General features: G+C 42.8%; 3 protein-coding genes across 3 annotated transcripts in view; 2 read left to right on the forward strand and 1 right to left on the reverse strand.

Moving 5' to 3' along the window:
- Positions 1-224: 224 nt before the first annotated feature.
- On the reverse strand, positions 225-9934 carry LOC308328589 (uncharacterized protein). The gene is made up of 2 exons (XM_080782536.1): positions 8042-9934; positions 225-6021 (listed from the first exon to the last, which is right to left on the reverse strand). Exons 1-2 carry the CDS (start codon positions 8607-8609, stop codon positions 5393-5395), a joined length of 1197 nt encoding a protein of 398 aa, XP_080638662.1. The 5' UTR covers positions 8610-9934; the 3' UTR covers positions 225-5392.
- LOC308328898 (zinc finger protein ZIC 1-like) lies at positions 5657-12365 on the forward strand (the record flags this gene model as incomplete). The annotated part of the gene is made up of 6 exons (XM_080783010.1): positions 5657-5827; positions 8026-8135; positions 8471-8687; positions 10931-11633; positions 11760-11923; positions 12070-12365. The coding sequence occupies 6 exons, from the start codon at positions 5657-5659 to the stop codon at positions 12253-12255; spliced, it is 1551 nt and encodes a 516-aa protein (XP_080639136.1). The 3' UTR covers positions 12256-12365.
- Positions 12366-14660: 2295 nt separating this feature from the next.
- Positions 14661-22308, forward strand: part of pcca (propionyl-CoA carboxylase subunit alpha) — a 29000-nt gene continuing 21352 nt past the window's right edge. The window contains exons 1-6 of the mRNA XM_080781829.1: positions 14661-14734; positions 16008-16085; positions 17410-17457; positions 17743-17811; positions 18624-18737; positions 20128-20181. Coding sequence (XP_080637955.1) covers positions 14681-14734; positions 16008-16085; positions 17410-17457; positions 17743-17811; positions 18624-18737; positions 20128-20181 — 417 coding nt within the window. The 5' untranslated portion in view covers positions 14661-14680. The remainder of the gene's footprint in view (positions 14735-16007; positions 16086-17409; positions 17458-17742; positions 17812-18623; positions 18738-20127; positions 20182-22308) is intronic.

Here is a 22308-nt window from a genome sequence, read left to right on the forward strand (position 1 = left end):
AACGCTCACCCAGCAGTCTGCCATCAACGAGGCGGGTGCGTGCAGTGCACACGACCTCGCCATTTAGGGCGAGGTCGCTTCTCGCCCTCAGGCGTCTTACTGGTGATAAATACTATAGCAAATGCTTGTATCAATTGCAACCTTTTTGGTTGCACTGTTGCTCTGGTTGAATTTGTGTGTGCCCATTCCTGCCAGCCACTTAAAACTCAGTTCACTCTTTTGAATGTTAAGATTTAATGAGTCAATAAGGAAAACATGGGAAAATAGATTTGAACACGATACACAGTCATAAACTATCGCAGCAACCACACACAGCAGGTTCAGTCCAGCTCATCATACATACATACATACTGTACATACAGTCACATACAATAAACGATAAGAATAATAATCAAAGGTAAACAGTCTCATATCTCTTCATGGCAAGTATTCAACAAAGTACACATTATTATACATACACAGATACACACAGACACAGGGTGTGTGAGCATGAGTGTGTTATGCTGCATTCATTTTCACACTCATGCACAAAACGCATGCACGCACACGCACGCACACACACACACACACACGCACACGCACACGCACACGCACACACACACACACACACACACACACAATAATGAGATGCGGGAGCATTAGTGTATTTGACATTTTCATTCTTCAGTGTGCGTGTATGCGCGAGCACACGCACACACACACACACACACACACACACACACACACACACACACACACACACACACACACACATTTTACATTTTAAATTCAAACATACACAAACGATATACATTTACACAGGAAGAGAAGATCCGTTGTTAACCACTTTAACCCTGATGTCCCCATTTTGGAAAATTGTCAAAAAATGTAATTGAAATAGCAAAAATAGTAGATCTACAAGCTCACAACGCATGGTGATGGACTGGTGACACGTTGTGAGTTTGTAGATAGGCTATTCATCATAGAACAAAGTACATATAAAGAACAAGTGTAGAGTAAAACCCAGCTATCCTAGACATGTGATGGTAGCTTAAAACAGTGAGTTTTGAGTTTTTAAAACACAAGCTGGCTTTCATCCAGTTGTTTCATATGAATTTCCATATATCCGAAAGGCTCAACAGGAACAACACATTTATGTTTTTTTTTTGTTTTACAAAATGTCCATGATATCACAATGTTTCTTTTGAGGTGTACAAGGTTGTGTTGCTAAATAAATTATGCTATAAATCTTTCGGATGCCTAATAGTAATAGATTCTTGAAAAACACATTCTGTTTACTTTGTGACAGAACTATGTCATGGCCCTATTTTTGGCATTTGGAATTTGCATTAGTATGTAAATTCAGCTACTGTGGGTTCAATTCTGTCACATGACCGTGGTGGCCTAACACCCCGTAACTGAGATATGGATTTTCTTTTTTTTAATTTTATCTGCGGGTCACACAGGGTAAAAATTCAGATATTCTGTTGCTATGTAAATCTATTGTAACCACATATATGACTGCATGATTGGATTTGACTTTTGACCTATAAGTGCTGGGGCCTGCCGCCTGACCCCTCGCTCTCCAACATCGCGTAATAATCTCTTGTCTTGTGCACCAGTCAGAGAAATCTCACAACATCACCATAGAATTATGAGTAAACAAGTTCTGTTCATGAGAGTGAAAGTGAGCCAGATTGTGTGTGTGTGTGTGTGTGTGTGTGTGTGTGTGTGTGTGTGTGTGCGTGCGTGTGTGTGTCAGTTCAGGATGTGTTATGTATTGAAATGAATTACGACAAGAGACATCATCTGTTCATATTCAGACCTATTAAATAAGCAGCATCGTAAACTAAATGTCCATCCCTCCTCCACGCTTCTAATATCCCTGTTTTAGTAGGATAAGGATAAGGGCTGGGGTCAATTCAACATGATGAAAATAGAAAGGGCTATTAACAGAACACAGATTCTCACTTCTTTCTGAACTTGGTTCTACAATGTTCATTCAACTTCTACTTAATTTACTTGTTGCACGTGATCAAATGTTGCACTTATACAGCGCTTTTATCCAAAGCGCTTTACACATAAGATTGTGCATTACATTCACCCATTCACACACCAGTGGCGGAGGAAAGTCAGGAAACCATGCAAGGCCCCCAAACTGCACATCAGGAGCAATTAGGGGTTTAGCGTCTTACTCAAGGACACTTCGACACTAACTCTGGGGGAGTCCGGGATGGAACTTGGAAGGAACCTCACGGTTCCCATCCGGTCACTCTACCGGCCACTCTACCCCTGAGCTACTGCCGTCCTGCCTCAAGTGAATTGAGCCCAGTCCTGGGAGTGATGAATAGTATATAAACACAGGGTGTTTTGACAAAGCCTCCAACTCTTGGCCAAATAAGAGTCCTTTCAAAATCATTGCGTCATTTAAAAAAGAAAAGGCTGTTTGCAATATGAAAGGCTATTTTCAGATTTCCTCAAAGACGTACGTTGTCCAACAACATCGCTCTACTCCTCAATCAGGTATCCCATGCTTTTCAAGTGATTTCACGCCCTCCTCTGCCTCCACTTTGCATACCTCTTACTAAGCATTCAGTTTATTTCATGTGGGGACACGTATACTGTATGGTGCAATGAGGGTGAAATGAGAAGAAATATTGTTGACGTTTGGTCAGTTGGATTCAGCTACCCTGACCCTGATGTGGAAGGCCACATACGCAAACATTATGAAGAACACTTGATCTACTGACAGATGTGTACTTTTGAGACGCCTTGTAACAAGCACACCAAATGTATTTGTCGTGATTTGAAACCATATTCAAATGTAGTTGTCCAGATTAGTTTGGGACTCAAACAAGTCAGACTGCAATGAATTTACTCTAGGCATGTCAACACTATGACATAATAATTTCATTAAAACATACAAGTCTAGAAAAGATTACATTGACGGCCATGTAGCTTATTATGCACTATACAATGGAAATAAGATAACATTTTGAGCCAATGAAGAGGACCTCCTCGAACTGTGATATTCTACATTCTAATACAATTTTCAATCAATCAATCAATCAGCCAATCAATCATTTTATGATGAATTGTGGACAACATGATTACTAAACTGTTTCTTAGGTCCAATTAGTTATCCACAATGACTTAGTTCCATTTTCTAATCTGTCTCTGTTGAAGAGAATCTTGTCCATTGTCTCAGCATGTTGCCTATATGCATCATCATCTATTCACATGTAGTAGCTGCCAAAACACGGATAACGATCAAAAGGAGATTAAAACTCAATTTAACAATTCTGTTCTTCCTCTCGTCTGGCATTATTATCATTACAGCCAGAGGCAAGGACACTAACAGAAGCAATGCCATAGAAGCAATGACATTTGAGAAATACAACAGAGTTATTCTCAATTAAAGGAGTGCTTGGGTTTATCTTCCTGGTGATATTCTAAAGAAGACAGTTATTTTATGAAGTAGTGAATTACCATTCAGTGATAGTGTTAGCGGCCAAACACTTCACTGAGGTTTGCTGTGGGAAACAAATAGGTCTCACGTTACTGAACTGGATTCTGAGGGGAATTAAAAACAAAGCAAAGTATTCCAACCAAATTATCATATGAACAATTTACACTAGAATGTGACGTTATGTCTCAGTTCACCGTTTGTTGTTTGCCTGGCCAGAGAAATTATCTAAATTAAATTCACAAATATAGGTTGGACTGACCTAGTCCTACAGGAAGAGAACACATTAATTCTTAAATTGAGTGCTGTTCCCCTTTAGATAACACAATGGCAAGCAAGACGAGAATAACATCTATTATGTGCAGGTTATGTGCTGTCTGTGCCGAGAGTTATGATGACCAATAATTCTAGTCCCTCCTTAAAGCAAGGCTTTAGGAAGAAAGGCCTTGATTGTTTCCCTAAATCATATTTGCTCCAATCTGAATGATGAATCAATTAATATAGACAGTCTACAATCATTCTGTGTCCCGTTCACTCTAACATTGCATTTTAAGTACGTGTGTGTGTGTGTGTGTGTGTGTGTGTGTGTGTGTGTGTGTGTTGGCAATACATATAAGTGCTATCACCAAATCGACCAACAAATGCATGACACAAAAATAGGGTGCTCTGTTGAAACAAACACCACGCACCTCGTTACTAAATAGGAGTTACATGAAAGTAGCCTCCCACAGAGCTCTTTGAAAGGTATACTGACACAATTAGGGCAAACTCTTGTTCAAAGAACGAATGTACTGTAAAACTCACCGAGACTCACATTTAGAATATTAAGTGCATTAGAAGAGTGGAGCACAGCACACCTAGTTTATGGCAGTTGAAACCCCTGAAGAGTTTAACGTTTAACCTACAATTCAAATAATTTATTTTGCGGCTGTTTTCTCCACCGTTTTTTGCGGATAAATCAGATTTGAGATCACATGGTCATTGTTTAGGTGAGAATACACATGAATCCATGCGACATATGGCACACATAGATTGAACTTGTTCTAGTTAGTTTTTTTTATGCAGTGAAGTTGTGCAACAGTCTCAAAACTTCCCTGCATTTTTTTTCTTTACTTGTGTACATCCTTAGCTGATGATCTTTCACTGTGTGTGTGTGTGTGTGTGTGTGTGTGTGTGTGTGTGTGTGCGCGCGCGCGCGCAGTTGTGTGACTGTCAGTGTGTGTGTATGTGTCTGTGTGCAGTTGTGTGACTGTCACAAGTATATTCTATTCTATGGCAACCTATGTTGTGCTGTGTTGATGTGCGTTCCACTTGGAATGTTCTGTATTTAGTGTAGCCTCAGGATATCTTGGTGGCATTTCCTTGGTACTATTTGTTTGCATGTAAGAACCCCATGTCAATGTCATATAAGACTTTCATACTTTTTTACCACGCTCTATTTTAATTATTTTTTTTCCTAAATGATGCCTCTGATCATTGATGTACCGTATAAACATTTACTGTTTCATACATCTGTATGTCTCAAAACTGTGTCAGTATACCTGGAAAAGGATCCGTTTGGGGTAGGGTGTCTTGTATCCAAGGCTCAAATCCTGTCTGAAATAGGATCAGTACTCTGCTATGTATCATACAACCTTCGCACAAGTGCCCAACTGAGCGAGGACGTAGCGATTAGCACTACATAGAAGAGGGACAAGTCCCGCTTCCTTTGATCCAAGGCTCCAGTGACCAGAATTGTTCTATCCATCAGAGAGAGGCCACTAAACCCATTATGAAATGGATTCAGATCCCCGTAACCAAGGCGTTGCACTTAACCACCACTACAACAACTGCAAGGACTGCATTGGAAATAAAATGTGGCAAAACTATCACACACACCCCATTCTCTGGCTGGACCCGCATCTGGTGATGTTTGATGTATGTTGTTCAAACATCGGTCAGTCTCTCCTACGTGTTGTACTCTTCATCGCTGGGTTCCGACTTGATGTCCTCCGGGTTTAGTAAAGGGAACTGGTGCTGGCCTGTAGTCCTGGTACACACGTACCACTCTTTAATGTTAGACACCTGAGGTAAGGGCGGGTTGACTGAGCGCTGGCTCCTCCGCTGGCTCCGGGAGCTCTGCTGCTGCTGGGCCAGCCGGCTCTTCACCAGGCCCGACAGTGAGAGGTCAAGGGGCACCGCCACGGGAGACGAACTCCGCAGCAGAAGCTTATGGTCCACTTCCCGCAGCATGCTGTGATCCAACAGGGGAGGGAAACGAACGCCTATGTCCGGGCGCGAGGGAGAGTGGCGGTTCATTTTGAGATCGAGAGGCTCGAGCAGAGCCTGATGAGGTGTTTGGTGTGGCTGGTGGACGAGGAGGGACTCATACAGGTCGTGGGGGTCAGAGGTAGGTGATGACTTGATGTGGACCTTCATGTGTTTACGCAGCGAGCTGGGGTGAGTGTAGGACTTGGTGCAGCCCAGCGCTTTGCAGTCGTAGGGCTTGGACGCCGTGTGGACCTGTGAATGCTTCTTGCGGTCACTGCTGTTGGCGAAACGGCGTTCGCAGAACTCACACTGGAACGGTTTCTCACCTGGAAGACACAGACATGCATCATATCAATGATCAGAATATTCTGCATTTGTCGATGGCAATTCCCTAAAAAAAGGATAATATTCAATTATCACACTGTATACACATTATGCAAATTGTATATATTCTGTATTCTCTGTGTAGTTGTATTTATGCTTTTTTTTTATTGCAATTGTACCTGAAGAGGTATAGCTTACAGTTTTTTATTCCATCATTCCAATATTCTATAGTCATCTACGTTGCTTTTTGTTATTATAATATCTTCCTCCAATATATGTATACCGGTATATATATTTTTTTTTTCCTTTACATTTTTATCCCACAAAATGTAATCATCTTTTTTCACCCAGTGTCACTTGTCCAATGTAATCCTGGGCGCTATACTCCCTCTGCCACGAACTGAGCTCAATCAGCTCATGCTTCCTTCAATGCATGAGGAGTGAGCAGGCCACTTCTTATCACCTGACAGGGGCATAGTGTGAGGAAGGAACACGTTATTCCTACAACTAGTTACTTTTCCCTCCATCAGGATCCCGGCTGGCCAGGCGGAGACAGTATATATAGAGACCAGGATTACTGCATGTTTTTTGTGAGGGTATATACCTACCCTAAGAGGAGAACATGCAAACTCCACACAGGAAGGCCCTTTTGCAAACCCCACCCAGGGTATGGGCACCGATGACGCGGAGGTGAGAACGCACCCCCTATACAGCGCCCACAGTGGGAATTGAACCCAGGACCTTCTAGCTGTGAGGCGACCTTCCTCCGATATTTAGTCACCATGTGGAGCTATTAGTATTTATATAACACAAGGCGTGAAAGATAAAAAAATAATAATAATAATGGGCTCGCACACTGAAGGAAGTATGAGGCTCTTTGGATGCAAAGAAATTGTCTTTACTTAAAAAGGTGCAAATGAACATGGTGAAAATAAAGTGACACAAAGCAGACATTTGATGAAATATAAATTAAATTAAATGATTCAATACAAAAAGCCTTAAAGTAATATTTACTTTGTGAAAATAATTATGCAATTTGCGTCAATCAGCGACTGACCTTTTTTTTTTTAATTTCAGGGTTTTGTTTTGTATTTTAAAAAAAAAAATACAAAAAACGATACAAAATATATTTCACATACCGGTACATATACCGTAGACTATATACAGTACACACACACACACACGCACACACACACACACCGTAATATGCACCATGCAAACAACTATGTTGGGCCTTGTATTGAAAGATATTTCAAGTCCAGTTAAAGTCAAGTAAATGAAAGGAATCCCTCCCCATTATGCACTTAATTGTCTTAGCCTATATGTGTAGACTGTAGAGTGCTATACATATTGAGATAAAAATGAGTCACTGAATGGAAGGTGGTGATTTTTGTATTATCATTTTATATTTGTAATATTGTATTTTTTACTATTCCCTAGCTTTGTGAGATAGGCCTATTACGTTATGTTACATTGAGCTGCTGACTATACAGTGTCACCAATATGTAGGCCTATAGTCATTTTCTGTTTAGGTGGTGAAACTGTAGGCTATTATAGTAGTATTACAGTTATATTACTAACAAACATTGTCAAATAAATGTGCATGTATTAACTGGATTATTCTAAGGCCCACTGGTCCTCATCACTACATCATCAGAAACAGCAGCATCCTGATTTGCACAGCTGGCTCCGGTCACCTTACATGACTCCTCCTGGGCTGCAGTCAGAGCGCTGAATTCTCTAGGAAGGGGTTAGGAAAGAAGGGAGGAAGGATGCGTGGTTGGGAATCGGTACCGAATTGAGCCCACATGTAAACATGGAGGGGATTCCTGCCAGGGAACACTTTGAAGATTATCCCTATATATTCATCTCGTTATACAGACACGCCAAATCTTTAAAACAGCCGTATTAACGTGATGACATGCACGGTTGCATTAAAAAAAAAAGCCGGGGGGGGGGATGAAATGACGTTTTCTATATGTAAACACTATACGTGTTTTCTTTAGATGAAAACGCTTTTACCCGTGTGCGTCCTGGTGTGGATCTTGAGGTTCTCGGAGCGGGCGAACATCTTGCCGCAGTTGGGGAAGGCGCAGGAGAAGGGCTTCTCCCCGGTGTGAACCCTGATGTGGTTGATCAGTTTGTATTTGGCTTTGAACGCCTTGCCGCCCCGCAGACACTCGTCCCACATGCACACATGGCTCAGGCTCGTCTCGAGCCCCGCCGCGACGTGCTCGGTGGTGACGTGGTCCACCAGCTCGTGCATGGAGCTGAAAGTTTGCTCGCAGACCGCCGTCGTCCGCTCGAGCTTTTGTCTCGAGGAAGTTGTCCGTTCCGTCCCGGTCCATTTGCACACCAGCTCCGTCTTGACGACGACGGGGGGGCCTTTGGAGAAGTCCAACAGGCCGTCTAACGTTACTCCCACTCCTCCGCCGCCGGTAACGTTGACAGCGGAGGCTGGAACGTTGGTGCTAGCGCGCTGCTGTTGCTGCTGCTGGGGCGGCGGAGCGATGTTGGAGGCCCCGGAGTTGTTGTTCCCCAGCGGAGAGACGAGGCCATTGTGCCTGGCTACAACAGCCGCCCGCTGCATGCTAAACCGCGGCGGGCTGCTTTTCGTGCCCCCCGCTCCTGTCGCGGTGTGGATGCCTCGCTTTTCTCGTTAAAATCGGTAAGATCCGAGCGGGAAGCCGTTTAGCGCTGTCTTCCCCCCCTTCCTGGCCCGTTTTGATGTCGGGAAAGGCGCATGCGGCGGTCTTGTTACCCCCCGCTGTTCGGTGTTAGACCCCGGGAGTCAGACCCTCCATGCTAGTTATTCACACAGTGAATGGAGGGGAATTGAGTCAAAAGGAGCAGAGTGGGCCGTGTCCCATTACTGTGAGGCGGCATCCTTCTTCCCTTGCCTTTTTCGACTCCTCGCTCTTTCCCTTGTCTCACTGGCATGTCAGTCTGCACTCTGCAAATAATCACTGAATAAATATAGAAACCAATGAATATACACACGAGGCGACTGGAGTGATTATGAACACATAACAAATAATAATCATGTGGGCTGCCTGCAGCTAACCTCAATCCAGTTCATTTAATTTAGCCACAATATATTATAACACCCCAGGACGTCAATATGCCACCATGCACGCACGGCTGTTAAGAGGACATGTGAGAAAAGGTGACACACAAACACACACACTACACACTACACACTTCCCCTCAAATTCCAATCCAAATTGGCGTGTAAAAAGACAAAAATCTAAAGAATTATATGCATGCATGTAGAAAGAGAATGTTTCTGTGATGTATACAGTAGGTCTATGATTTCTATAGGCTATAATGATGATGATAATAACACACACTATAGCCTACACACTTCCCCTCAAATTCCAATCCAAATTGGAGTGTAAAAATACAAAAATCAAAAGAATGATATGCATGCATGTAGAAAGAGAATGTTTCTGTGATGTTTATACAATAGGTCTACGATTTCCGTATAGGCTATAATGATGATGATAATAATAATATAGGCTAATGATGATATTAATAGGCTACTAATATAATAATAAACTGCAGTAGGTCTACTCTACCCTGTGTTAATGTTCAAGTCTTGTGGCAGAGGCACCTCAGTGAAATAAAATATGGTGGCTGGCTGGGCTCTACATACAAACACCACATGGTATTTGTGTACTACTTTTCTCACAAAGGAGATGGCATTCACTGCCGACATTTCTATACTTTGTACATATAGCCTAGTGTTTTTTCATTTGTTGATTATAGGCCTATACATTTTATTTTATGTCGATGAATTGAATAGCCTATACATATAGGACGACCACCACAATGGAAACAAGTCCCAATTACTTTTTTTTGTTGTTACTCCAAATTTCTGTAGCCTGCATTTCTGTCTATGGACAGAAATGTAAACGACATGGGGTAATAATAATACAATAATAATAAAAAACCACAAAGGTTTGTTTGATATATATCAATCAATCAAATAAACCGTCTTTGTGTGTTTTTTATTATTTTTATTTGACCTTTTAATAGCCTATGTATACAGGCGAGAAGTCCCAAGTTCTCTTTTATGAGGGATCCCTGTAAGTTACACAAACTGCAAACACCACACATTCCCAACTTTGTGCTTGTCAAACCTTTTTATAAAACCTTTACATTTATTTGCTGGCCTTGTTTCTATAATTTCGCCAATAACCTGCAACTATATTGTATTATTGTTTGTATAGTAGGTAATGCCTTTGCATGATCCAACGGCTTTACAGTTTAAATGGTTTTCAATAGTGATGATCCTGATGATTTTGTGTTTTGCCGCTGAAATGTAAAATTGTTCTAGCCCAAGGGACTCTTTCAGGTTATGCATGAGGCTACTTTCCCTGTCCTCTAAAAGTCACACTGGGCGGAGTTTTATGCTAATAACATAGTAAACATAGGCATACCTTATTGGCTCACACTGACCAATCAGACAAGACCGTGGGACCCCCGTTTGTTGTAAAAGGAGAGGGTCCAGACTCCAGAGTTAGTTAATTACTCAGACTTACACACAAGTTGACACAACTGAAGTGAAGAGTATTCTCTGAGACACATTGTATTTTGTCTTGCCTTGATTTGACCTAGTACAAGTACAACTTCAGTAACATCTTGATTTGGGACTTGATACCTGCTTTTAATTATTTTTATTGGATTTTTTTTTTAATGTTGCGACAGCTTCATGCTGCGTATTAACACGGTTCACAGTGTATATATAGCCTAAATTAACCTCGGAATTTGAAGCACTGTATATACGAGACAATGCAACACCAGATGGACCGAGAGTCTGGTGTCTTCATGGATTTTAATGTGCCGCTACACATGGGCGCCGCGCCTGCCTTCAAACTCAGTCCCGAGCACCACATGATCTCCCCCCAGGGCCACCACGGCGCAGCAGCGTTCGCGGCCCAGGGCACGTCTTACGCGGCCTCCTACGCCAACTCCGCTCGGGATTTCCTGATGAGGAACCGAGGCTTCGTGGGCGAGTCCCCGGCAGCGGGACCGGTCGGCGACCACCAGGTCCACCAGCACCTCTTCAGGACCATGGCAGGCGCAGACGCCCAGGGGCACGGGCACCTCATGTACCCCGGTCTTCACGAGCAGGCGCTGCACGGAGGAGGCAGGCTCGCCGGAGTGGGAGAGCAGTTCCACCACCATGGAGTGAGATCAAGCGACCCTTATTGCCAATACGGAGCGACGAACATGGGGATGGCCGCCCACCATCACCACCCCGAGACGTTCTTCCGCTACATGCGGCAACAGTGCATCAAACAGGAGATGGTGTGCAAGTGGATCGACCTGGAGCAGAGCGACCACCGGATCTGCGGGAAGACCTATGGCACCATGCACGAGCTGGTCGCGCACGTCTCCGTGGAGCACGTGGGGGGTCCGGAGCAGAGCAGACATGTGTGCAGCTGGGAGGAATGTCCGCGCGAAGCCAAGCCCTTCAAGGCCAAATACAAGCTGGTCAACCACATCCGCGTGCACACCGGAGAGAAGCCGTTCGCCTGCCCGTTCCCCGGCTGCTGCAAGGTGTTCGCCCGCTCGGAGAACCTCAAGATACACAAGCGAACGCATACAGGTGGGCACCGTTTAGTTATGATATATAGCATCATTTCTTAATGCAATGTATTTTATATTCTTAGTTATTTGATATAAATGTCGAGTTTGGCACACGTGTCTAATTTTCTGTGTTTCTGTGTCTCAGGGGAAAAACCGTTCGTGTGTGACTACTTCGGCTGTGACAGACGCTTCGCCAACAGCAGTGACCGCAAGAAACACATGCACGTTCATTCGTCTGAAAAGCCCTATGTGTGCAAGATGTGTGACAAGTCCTACACCCATCCCAGCTCCCTGCGAAAACACATGAAGGTAAACAGCCGTTTTTACGCACGAGTTGCATCATTACGCACGGCGTGTTCTGTGAGACATAGCCTGCAACTTGACAGGTCACTGCTGGTGTATTGAAAACCCTGATGTGCAAATAAACTGATCGACATTTGTTATTCTTCACATAGGTTCACGACTCCTCGGCCTCGATGTCAATCTCCGAGCCTTCCCCGGCGGCCAGCAGCGGTTACGATTCTTCCACTCCCACGGTGTCGCCAGGGTCGGACACGCATGGCGAAATGTCACCAGATTCTGTGGTGCTCAGTGGGTCTCACGGCGCCATCTCGCCTAACTTCAGTGAATGGTACGTCTGAGACGCCAGCGATGGGAAGAACGGCGCGAATTATTTTCGGAACTCAGAGACAATTAGGAGCCATGAGGACTGCTGCGACAAAAAGCCTTAATTTTTTTTTGACACTGGAGAGGCAGGCTTCTTCATCCAAACGGACGTTTCACGCGGTGTTGATGGCATTTATTTACATTTATATAGTGTTTTTAATGTTCTGTTGTCATGTATTAGCTAGCCAGATTTTGGCTACACATCATGTTGTGACAGAGCATTGTTATTGTTTTTTTATCGTGATTCATATGACGTTTTTTTGTAACTCTACTATGATTCACAATGTAAATAAAATAAAGTGAATTTACTCGATTAATCTGTTCTTGTTTCCTTAATCTATTTTGCCGACTGGTGATGTTCTATTCTAACTGGGCCTGTTTTACCCTTATTTAGCTATATGTACGACCAAACAGATTGAAAGGAGAATTGGACTAAATAAATATATTTCATCCAGGCAGACAATGATTTTCCTATTCAAATTATGACGGGATAACCTGCATTTATGTCCTATATAGGCATATCTATGAATCGTTCCTAATTGTGTAATAACATATACAACTATTCTATAAGGTGTAAATAGTTTAATTGTATTCTATTTGTAAGCAAAAACAGTGACAAAGCGCATAATGTCCTGTGGTCACACATGGCATTTCACACATGTAGATGTAGTAGTCTATAGGCTATTTAACATTTTAAACTAAACAATTATAAAGCTCAAATTCCAATAGGAGAGAGAAACCTATATGCTTCAAATGTAGCCAGGCTATAGTGTTCCAGGTCATAGGTTATTTGATTCCTATTATTGTTCTTGTTTCATCTCTTCCAATTTAATTTCTTGCATGTCTTTAATATTACACACCACAGCATGCCGCCTATATTTCTGCTACAAAAACTGATAACATTTTCAATAAGTGTTCTTATTTGTTTGCCTATATATAGCTTTGGACTTAAGAAGGCTAAAATAAATTAAATTCAAATAACCAAATGGATATTCTGTGTTCATTTGAGTTATAGCCTGACCGTGAAGAGAAAGAAAACGGGTACACATTGGTGTTCACTATATACATTCGTTCCATATATCCCTTCAATCGCATGCAAGGACCCCCAATTTGATGTGCACCAGACCACCCTCTGGATACTATCTCTGGGACCCAAGAACATTTCAGCCTTTGTTATACTTGATATGGTCTGCCGTCTGTCATTTGGTGCAGAATTCCTTTACAGTCTGTAACCATATAAGCCTAATCTCTCATTTTCCCTCTTTTTGTCATTCTTGTATATTCTCTGGTGTAGATAACTATAGCCTATCAATCATTTAGCTGAGGACCCCCTGGAGCCCCCCTCCCCCAAGGACCCCTGTGGCTGGACCACATGTTGAGAACCTACACTAAACCCAGTCCCAACCCCCACCCTAAACTTATGAGACTTCAGTAAAAATCTAATTGGGGACACACATTTTGTCCCCAATTCGACATGCCAACCAGGGCCGTGCAAAGAGCAGAGCACTGCCACTGAGGGGCCGGGCCCAAACCCCTGTGTGTGTGTGTGTGTGTGTGTGTGTGCACACACAGCGCACCGATTTTTGGGGGTGGTCTTTTTGTGCCATTTCACACCAGAAATGTAGTGGGCCGTATACATTGGATTTCTTATGCTAATGAGCCAAAATGTTCCACAAATTCCACAATAACTTGGGCCATGTCATTGGACAGTAAATTAAGCAAGCAGTTAGGTCAACCGTCTGGGCACCTAGGCCCAGCCAGCCGGACGACGTGCCGCGAGTTCGACTCCCAAACCCGACGGCCTTTGCCGCGTGTCACTCCACATCTCTCTCTTCCCCTTTCCTGTCTGTCTACTCTAGCCTATACTGTTCACTATCCATAAATGCATGAAAGCCCCGAAACAAATCTTAAAAAAAAAAAAAAGATTATAAGCAATATGTTCTCATTACAATGTAAATATACAATATTGATAATTATTTTTGAGGGGCGCTGCCCAGCTTTGGTTTGATTGGCTGAGAGCGGAATGTGGGATGTATGATGATAAGTGCACACCTCAATTCACACAAGTGTGATTTTGGCCATTTTTGGGGGGGGGGGGAGGGGCACTTTGAGGCAAAAGGGCAGGGGCCTAAGCCCCAACCCCCCCCCCCCACCCCTCTCTGCACATGCCTGCCAACCCCAATCAACTGGTTTATGTCATTTGTACAAACACACACACACACACGCACACGCACACGCACACGCACACGCACACACACACGCACACGCACGCGCGCACACACACACACACACACACACACACACACACGCACACACACACTTTCTTCTCTCGTGATTGGAAAAAGAGAAGACACCCCTTCTGACGTCATCATCACGTGGTCACGCGTCAGTTCAGCAAGCATGGCGGCGTACATGGTGGCTGCATCTCTGCAAAGACTTCTGTCTGCTGCTAAGGTGAGAGAGACGACTCACGACAACAACAAACAGCTGTGACGTGAAGTGCGATGGGTGCACGTTTCCCTTCGTTTGTGACACATTTACTCAAGTTATTAAGTTATTAATTATTTATCCATGGCTTGCTCACAATGTCAACATTCATTAGCAGCCGTAGCATCAGTTAAACTGCACGTTACTTTAAGATGTATCCTTATAGAGAGATCCAATTATGTTACTATTTGTGGCCTAATATCATATGCGTTGTCATAACATAGTTATAAACATAAAATATGTTAGTTGATAGTTCTGGCAGTTGCTGTCAATGTCAAAGCGTCTTTACCATACCTGCTTGCACAATAGGTACGGATTTCAAATGAGGCTAGCTTGAAGTTGAAATCATAACCACATACAAATAAACCCTGCTATACCAGCGTTGATTCAATTTTCAATATATAGTTGACAACATTAGCTCTGGTCCATATCGATCGTTAAGGACTTATGGACGAGAAGGAGACATTCTCCGAGTCCTACCGGCTACCGCTATGGAGTCTGGACCAGGGCTAATTTGACATTATAGACTATAGTTCAACAGTATAATGACCCACCAACATTTTAGCCACATGGGGGCATCCACATCTGGCATATTGCAGCATTACATACTGTACAGACATGGGAATAGGCCTACTTGTTGAACAAGAGGTTTTACATGGTTTTGCTGGGATAAAATTGAGTGGGGGGATATTAGGCAGCAGCAATTTTATCAATTGACATTATCACATAATAAGTTTGCTGTTTGTATAGTAGCCTATACGGTGCTAGGACAGAACCCTGGGTTGCTGAGATTAAAGTAATGTCTTGGATTGTCCTGTTTTGTACCCAAAAATTTACAAATATCTCTAAAACACTCAAATGTCCTGGTTTTCAACATTCACTACCAAAATGTCCTGTTTTTTGCCACAATTAAAATGACAATAGTTGTTTCAGCAGTTCTATAGCTGATTAGCATGTTCTGTTCATGTACACGCTCACACCAACCAATCAAAAAAACATGAACAATGCCTTACGGCATTTCAGTGTCTGTATTCAATGCTGAGGTGTCTCCAAATCATTTGCCTGTATGCAATGTTTATGGTGCCTTGCCGGCTGTATACATGTGCACGCATGTGATTGTGTATGAATGGGCATGTGCATGCACGAATATGCACATTCATCTAAGGGTCCCAGTTTGGGACATTGAAAATATTGTTACCCGGGTCACAGGGTAATAATTAGTACTATTTGTGTTTTGCAGCATGCTTCGTTCCACTCCAAATACTGTCTGGTGGCAGGCAGGGCACAATACTCCACAGTATATGACCCTGAAGAGAAGGTATGGCTTTGCTCTGATGTTTGATTTGTGAATAGTCTGTCTTCATCCAATGCGTTTTACAATATACGTTACATTATGGTCATTAAACCATCCACACACACATTCATACACCAAATGGTGAAGGCAACTTATGCAAGGCACCAACCTGCTCATAGGGAGAGAATGTGTGGGGTCAGTGTCTTGTTCAAGGACACTTCAAACTGAAGTCTGGAGCCAGGGATCGAACCGGGAACGTTCTGCCTGCCAGACGGCCGCTCTATGAGCCACTGCCGTTTCTTTTGTTTGTTTCTCATTATTCGCCTTATCTCCGTTTTCCTAATGATCCCAGGAAACCCTCATTTCCCCTAAAACTCAGCATAAACAAGATTTCACCTCCTTAACCTGAGTTCCCCTTTGAGCTAAAAGCTCTGTAGCCTCTGGCGGTTAGCGAGGACACGGAGGGGGGGGGAAGCTACACTGTAAAATCCTGTGTGAACTCAGAGTGTTTTGATTGATTGAATGCCTTATTAGCAGGTTTGTTAACAGTACAGGTAGTAAGCAATGGTAAAGGGATAACACAAGCATACAGGTACTAGTTCCACATGTACACCGGATACAGATTACAGAACGGGTCTAATGACTGACAAATCTGGATGTTTTTTCAAGCCCACCTGTAGATCTGCCCCTGTTGCACACTCTGAATTAAACTAACTGTGTTTCTGTCTCTCAACAAAGGCTCAGAATAGCCCATCATGTCAACGTCTATTTACAACTTTGGGCATACAGTAGCAGTATATCATACATAAATATGAGACCATTATTTTTTTTGATGGCTTTATTTTTTTGATTTGGTATTTGTTAAAAAAAAAATCTCCAGTGCCATTAAAAACATTGCTCAACTAGTACTGAATAATTTACTCAAATTGGGGCGAAATATCACTGTGTAGTTAATCAGTAATAATATGTGTTTGAATTGTATTAGCTTCCAGTCACTATTTTCAGCTATACTTTTTTACTTACAAATTGCTTTAAGATGTTAAAGTAACCAGACATTTTGTGTTGAGGATTGACTATTGCAAAAAAGTTCAAATGAAAAGTATTTAAGTTGATTTTCATATACCATTATTAAATGAATGGAATCCAATGGCTTCCTTCATTGGAAAATGATCGACGGTAAAGTCAAGTATACCATGAGTCGTAGTCAATGGGCTAAACATGCCTGCATGGTCCTTCAATAATGTGGAAATACAGCTACTGAACTTTAAGAGAGAATATGAGAGGTTTGTTGGAGTGAGGTTTCTGAAATGCGTTGCAGAGCTAATCTGTGTGTTTTCTCCTTCCACAGACGTTTGATAAAATCCTGATAGCCAACAGAGGGGAGATTGCTTGCAGGGTGAGATCGGCTCAGACAGTACTTTCTTTGGGCTGCAGCATATTCACCATTTTGTGATTAAAACCACTGCGGCCAGAATAACGGTGACCTACAGTAGTAATGAGAGCTGAAGAACTGTGAAATACACATTTCTTCATTGTCCTTTCTTGATATTGAGACCTGTAACGCCCCAGCAAAACAGCACGTTGTTTTAGTTTTCTTCTTGTCCATGGTTCTATGGTGTTGCTCCTATAACAATCTAGTCTAGTGGTCTAACATTTAGTTTTGTATTTATGGTTCATTCAGGTCATCAAGACATGTAAGAAGATGGGGATTAAGACGGTGGCTGTGCACAGCGATGTAGACTCTAGTGCTGTGAGTTGACATCTAGCTGCTCTTTCCAACTCACACAAGAATGTTCTCTGCCTTCAACACATTTTTCTCACACGCTATGCATAAACAGATTTAGCCTAAAAATTGTCTTTGCATATCAGCCCTTTGCATATCTGTCTTTTAAAAGCGACAAATGCAAAGTTGGAATGGTAAGTGGGGCTGGCCTAGTACCTCCTTCTTTTCACACATGCATGGAAAGGCCTCCTAAAGACCCACGGAACGGTTCGGCGGACCTCCCCCTCCACCCATACACTCACAAACAAACTTTGCTACCTTGTTGTTCCAGATGTTTATGTTAATGAGGATTTATCCTTGTGGTGACAAAGTCTGTCACTCACCCAGCATGGGGGGAGTGTGTGTGTGTGTGTGTGTGTGTGTGTGTGTGTGTGTGTGTGTGTGTGTGTGTGTGTGTGTGTGTGTGTGTGTGTGTGTGTGTGTGTGTGTGTGTGTGTGTGTGTGTGTGTGTGTGTGTGTGTGTGTGTGTGTGTGTGTGTGTGTGTGTGTGTGTGTGTGTGTGTGTGTGTGTGTGTGTGTGTGTGTGTGTGCGTGTGTGTGCGTGTGTGGCGCCCACACAGTTAGCGAGAGGTTATAATCAGACAGGAAATAGATTTTTTTTAAATTGTATTATTTCTAGTTACACACAATATAAACAAATAGCCTATGTGACACCGATATGGTCTTTGTGTGTCTAAATAGACGTGTCGATGTGACCGTTGAGATGGTGTGTGTTCCGACTGAAACTGAAACTTTCAATACAGTGATTGTGTTTATACTGCATATGCTGGACTCTATAGGTCCATGTAAAGATGGCGGACGAGGCCGTGTGCGTCGGCCCTGCGCCCACCAACAAGAGCTACCTCAACATGGACGCCATCATGGGTGCTGTCACGTCCACCGGAGCCCAGGCTGTAAGCACATGCCGCCAGCCGTCTGTCCACGAGTTATATATATCAATATCAAGGCTCCAGCGTATTGAACTGAAATACCGCATGTTATGCTTTCCATCAATTACAACAACTTCATTGCAGTTTTGATTGATGGACAACATGCATCTGCAAGACAATGATGAAACACTAAATCAGGCATTGCAGTATTATGAATGAATAGTAGAAACAATATTGTCTTCTGCATGGGAATGGATTCTCTGATTGGAGACGTAATTTAGCGTCTTATTTTGTTATTGTTGTTACAATAGAAACGCTGGCCACTGGTCTGCGTTTCCATTGTCGTGTACTGGCATGGATTGTGTTTTAACCACATGAACCCTGCCGTTCTGGGTATGTCACTCTATGGTGTTTGGCAAAAGAATGTTTTGGTGAGGCGAGAAAGGAGTGGAACTTGGGGTTTAAGTGGTTAACGTGTGCTGTAGAAAAGGGCACAATGCATTAAATGAGATCACACTGTGAGTTTAGTTTAGTTCATTATGATCCTCATTGGTTACTACTAGTTCACTAGTTGGTAAATGAGATGACTGTCTGGAATGGGTGGACCTAGCCTTGACAACCATGCGGTCTTATGCAAAGGTTTGGGAGTTTTAGACGAGAGTTTTTGACCTATTATCCTATATTTCTAATGCTATACTGTTAAGACCGATGCTAAGTTATTGGTTTACCTATGATCCTATTACAGAGGCAATTACACTATATGCATTTGATGTGTGTGTTTACCTTGCTTACTGTGACAGCTGAGCGACACCACGCTTTTCAGGCCGCGTTTACGCGTATACGCACACACGTGCGCGCACACACTTATAGGTCCAGTCCTATTTTAAGTGCGCGCATGCGGGGCTCGCGTGTATGCGCAAACGCGTGCGAAAAGCCTGGTGTACCGTCCTCGGCCGTCAGTTGCGCTGGATAAATATAAATGCCTAAATTGGTGGAGGCTCGAGGACGTTCCACCAGTGGATTCAGTGGAACACATTGTACAGTAAGTGTTTGACTCGCTGGACACTTGTGTGTGTGTGGTTGGTTTGCCATTAACTAGCAGGCATCTACCAGCCTGAGGCAGCAAATGAGTTTAGATTTGTCATTGCAGCTGTTGAAATGCAATGTAGGGGAGAGTAGGAATGAGAGAGGCGTCCAATGGAGGGAGAGAAAGGGCTGAAGGGTTTCGGGTTTCAATGTTGTCTTTTGTACCTTGCTGGTAAACTTTAGGCTGGACTGCAGGGGAGCAGAAGAGACAAACAAATGGAAGAAATGAGGGACTATGAGCGGCGAGATGATGGAAAGAAGTCATTCTGTGTTCAGATCCATTGCAAACCATTCACTGATGAGGGCCTCTCTCCCGCTCTCTCTCTAGGTTCACCCTGGCTATGGCTTTCTGTCTGAAAATAAAGAATTTGCCAAGAGACTGGTAAGCTACAAAACACTCCTAATTAGTCCCCTTTTCCTTATGTCTGCCCCCCTCTGTGATGTAAAGTTATCTGTTAAAGGTGTGATAGTCAAGGTGAAGGATGGCTTTAAAACAAAGATCTGCCAAAAGGCTGCTGATAAGACATTTTCGTCACCGCTAAACCCCTTATCCCTAAACTTCTTTGCCTCTTTTTTTTTTTTTTACTATTTTGCAAAAAGAAATTGAATAGTTAAAATGGCCAGTCTACAAGCTCACAACGTGTCAATGTAGATTGGCTAGTTGAACAATTCAAAAATGTTTTAGGGTGCACAGACGCATGCTTTGGCCAACGATACTATAAAAAGATCACACCCGTGTGAAGTGAGGGGCGCTCTTATACATCTCATTCCGGCCAATCACAAGTTGTGTCCTCACTTTTGTCTTCAATGTTTGTGTTACACAAACACTCAAAATTGTCCATTCATTGTCAATGGCATTTAATGTTTGCGTAGGACAAAGTTTGTGTTTTCACAAAGCTGGAGGAGATAGCTAGCGCCCCCAAAAATCACACACCAATGTTTGTGTTCACACAAACCCAGAAAGCTAAAAAAGAGGATAAAATAAACTTCACTGGGGGACACAGCTGGAAATAAATAGGTGTCAGTTCATAAACTATAGCCTTATATGCGCTGTACAGAGAGTACAGTGCATTAACCTGTTGGACCTAACGTTTTGAGCTAGTAGATAAGATACTGTACATTCGGAAAAGAGATTTGTTGTAGAGGGGGGGAAAAGAGTGGACCAAGTACAGAGTATTACCCCAATAAACAAAGTATTAGTTAAAGTGTCTTATGACATGGCCCAAAAATATCATATGTACTACTGTACATCATGTGGTCTCAGTGCAATACATTATTTTATTCGCACTGAGCACTCGCTACTTTAGTAGGCTAGCAGTTTGCAATACTTTGCATGTCCCGCAAATGTCTCATTTGCGTTTTGGCTAAATATGGCAGTAGAAAATGATGAATTTCTATGAAATTAAGTTTTTAAGGGTAACCGTTGCGTTGTGGCAGTCCCGCAATCTCCCCTGGTCACCAAGCCCCCTTTGTCCCCACTGAGATGCTCTAAACCCAGCCCAAAGTTCATGGTGACTGCCTGGGAGACCCAGAACGCAAAATGATATAGCGATTTTTGTCATTCCAATAAAATAAAAAAAAGCATAAACAAACTATGTCACTTGAACAATGTTGGTAAGATATTTGAGGGGACTATATATTGTATATGCACAGATTTTATATATTCATATGTAAAGTCACTTCCTGGTTTAGCGCAAGGAAGCTGTTGCGGTCGAGGGGAAATAGACCCCGGTTAATTTCATTGGGTTAGATTTACATTCCAGATGTGACATCAAATTATTAGCTAATTAAATAGCCTGAGTACCTCCTTTTTTGGATGTCACAGCCACTTTAACCCATTCTGACCTGAGATCAGATTTATACGAGGTTTCCACTGGACACACACTGGTCTGATGAACCCATTCTGACCGGAGATCAGATTCTAAAAATGTCAGTTGTTCGATTTAAAAAAAATAGCAGACCTACAAGCTCATAGCGCGCCACTCGGTGGCGCGCTATGAGCTTGTAGATCTGCTATTTTTCAATAGCTAAAGCACGACATGATGCTAACACCAGAATGGGTTCCCGTTCAGAATGGGTTAACCCATTTTGGACTGAGGTCGATTAAAAAAAAGATTCTAAATCTGAAAAACCCATGTTTCTATGTCAGTGGTGCTCAACCTTTTTCATGTCAAGGACCCCCAGAATGATCTCTATTGGGCCACGGACCCCCATCTCAAAATATGTAGTTCCAGGGACCCCCCAAGAAGCAAATACTTTAGTTAAAAATGTTCGCTCTGAAATATACATTCAAAGATTTGCACCACATTTTCACAACTTTTCAAAAATAGCAGACCTACAAGCTTGTATATCTGCTATTTTTCAATAGCTAAAGCTAGCTTTAGCTAAAGCTAGCTTTGGGACCCCCCGGTCCCCAGATTGAAAAACATCACACCCGTCCGAGTGAAGTGACGGGTGCCAATATAATAAAGTCTAACTCATGTTGATTAGGTGATGTAGTGGCGATGTA

The sequence above is a fragment of the Protomyctophum bolini genome (assembly GCF_963924005.1).
Source record: "Protomyctophum bolini genome assembly, chromosome: 14".
NCBI lineage: Eukaryota > Metazoa > Chordata > Actinopteri > Myctophiformes > Myctophidae > Protomyctophum > Protomyctophum bolini.

Coding starts and splice junctions, on each gene's coding strand:
- LOC308328589 (XM_080782536.1), bottom strand. CDS start 8,609: ATGCAGCGGGCGGCTGTTGTAGCCAGGCACAATGGCCTCGTCTCTCCG. Junction 6,022..8,041: donor CCACACCAGGACGCACACGG/GTAAAAGCGTTT, acceptor TGTGTCTTCCAG/GTGAGAAACCGTTCCAGTGT.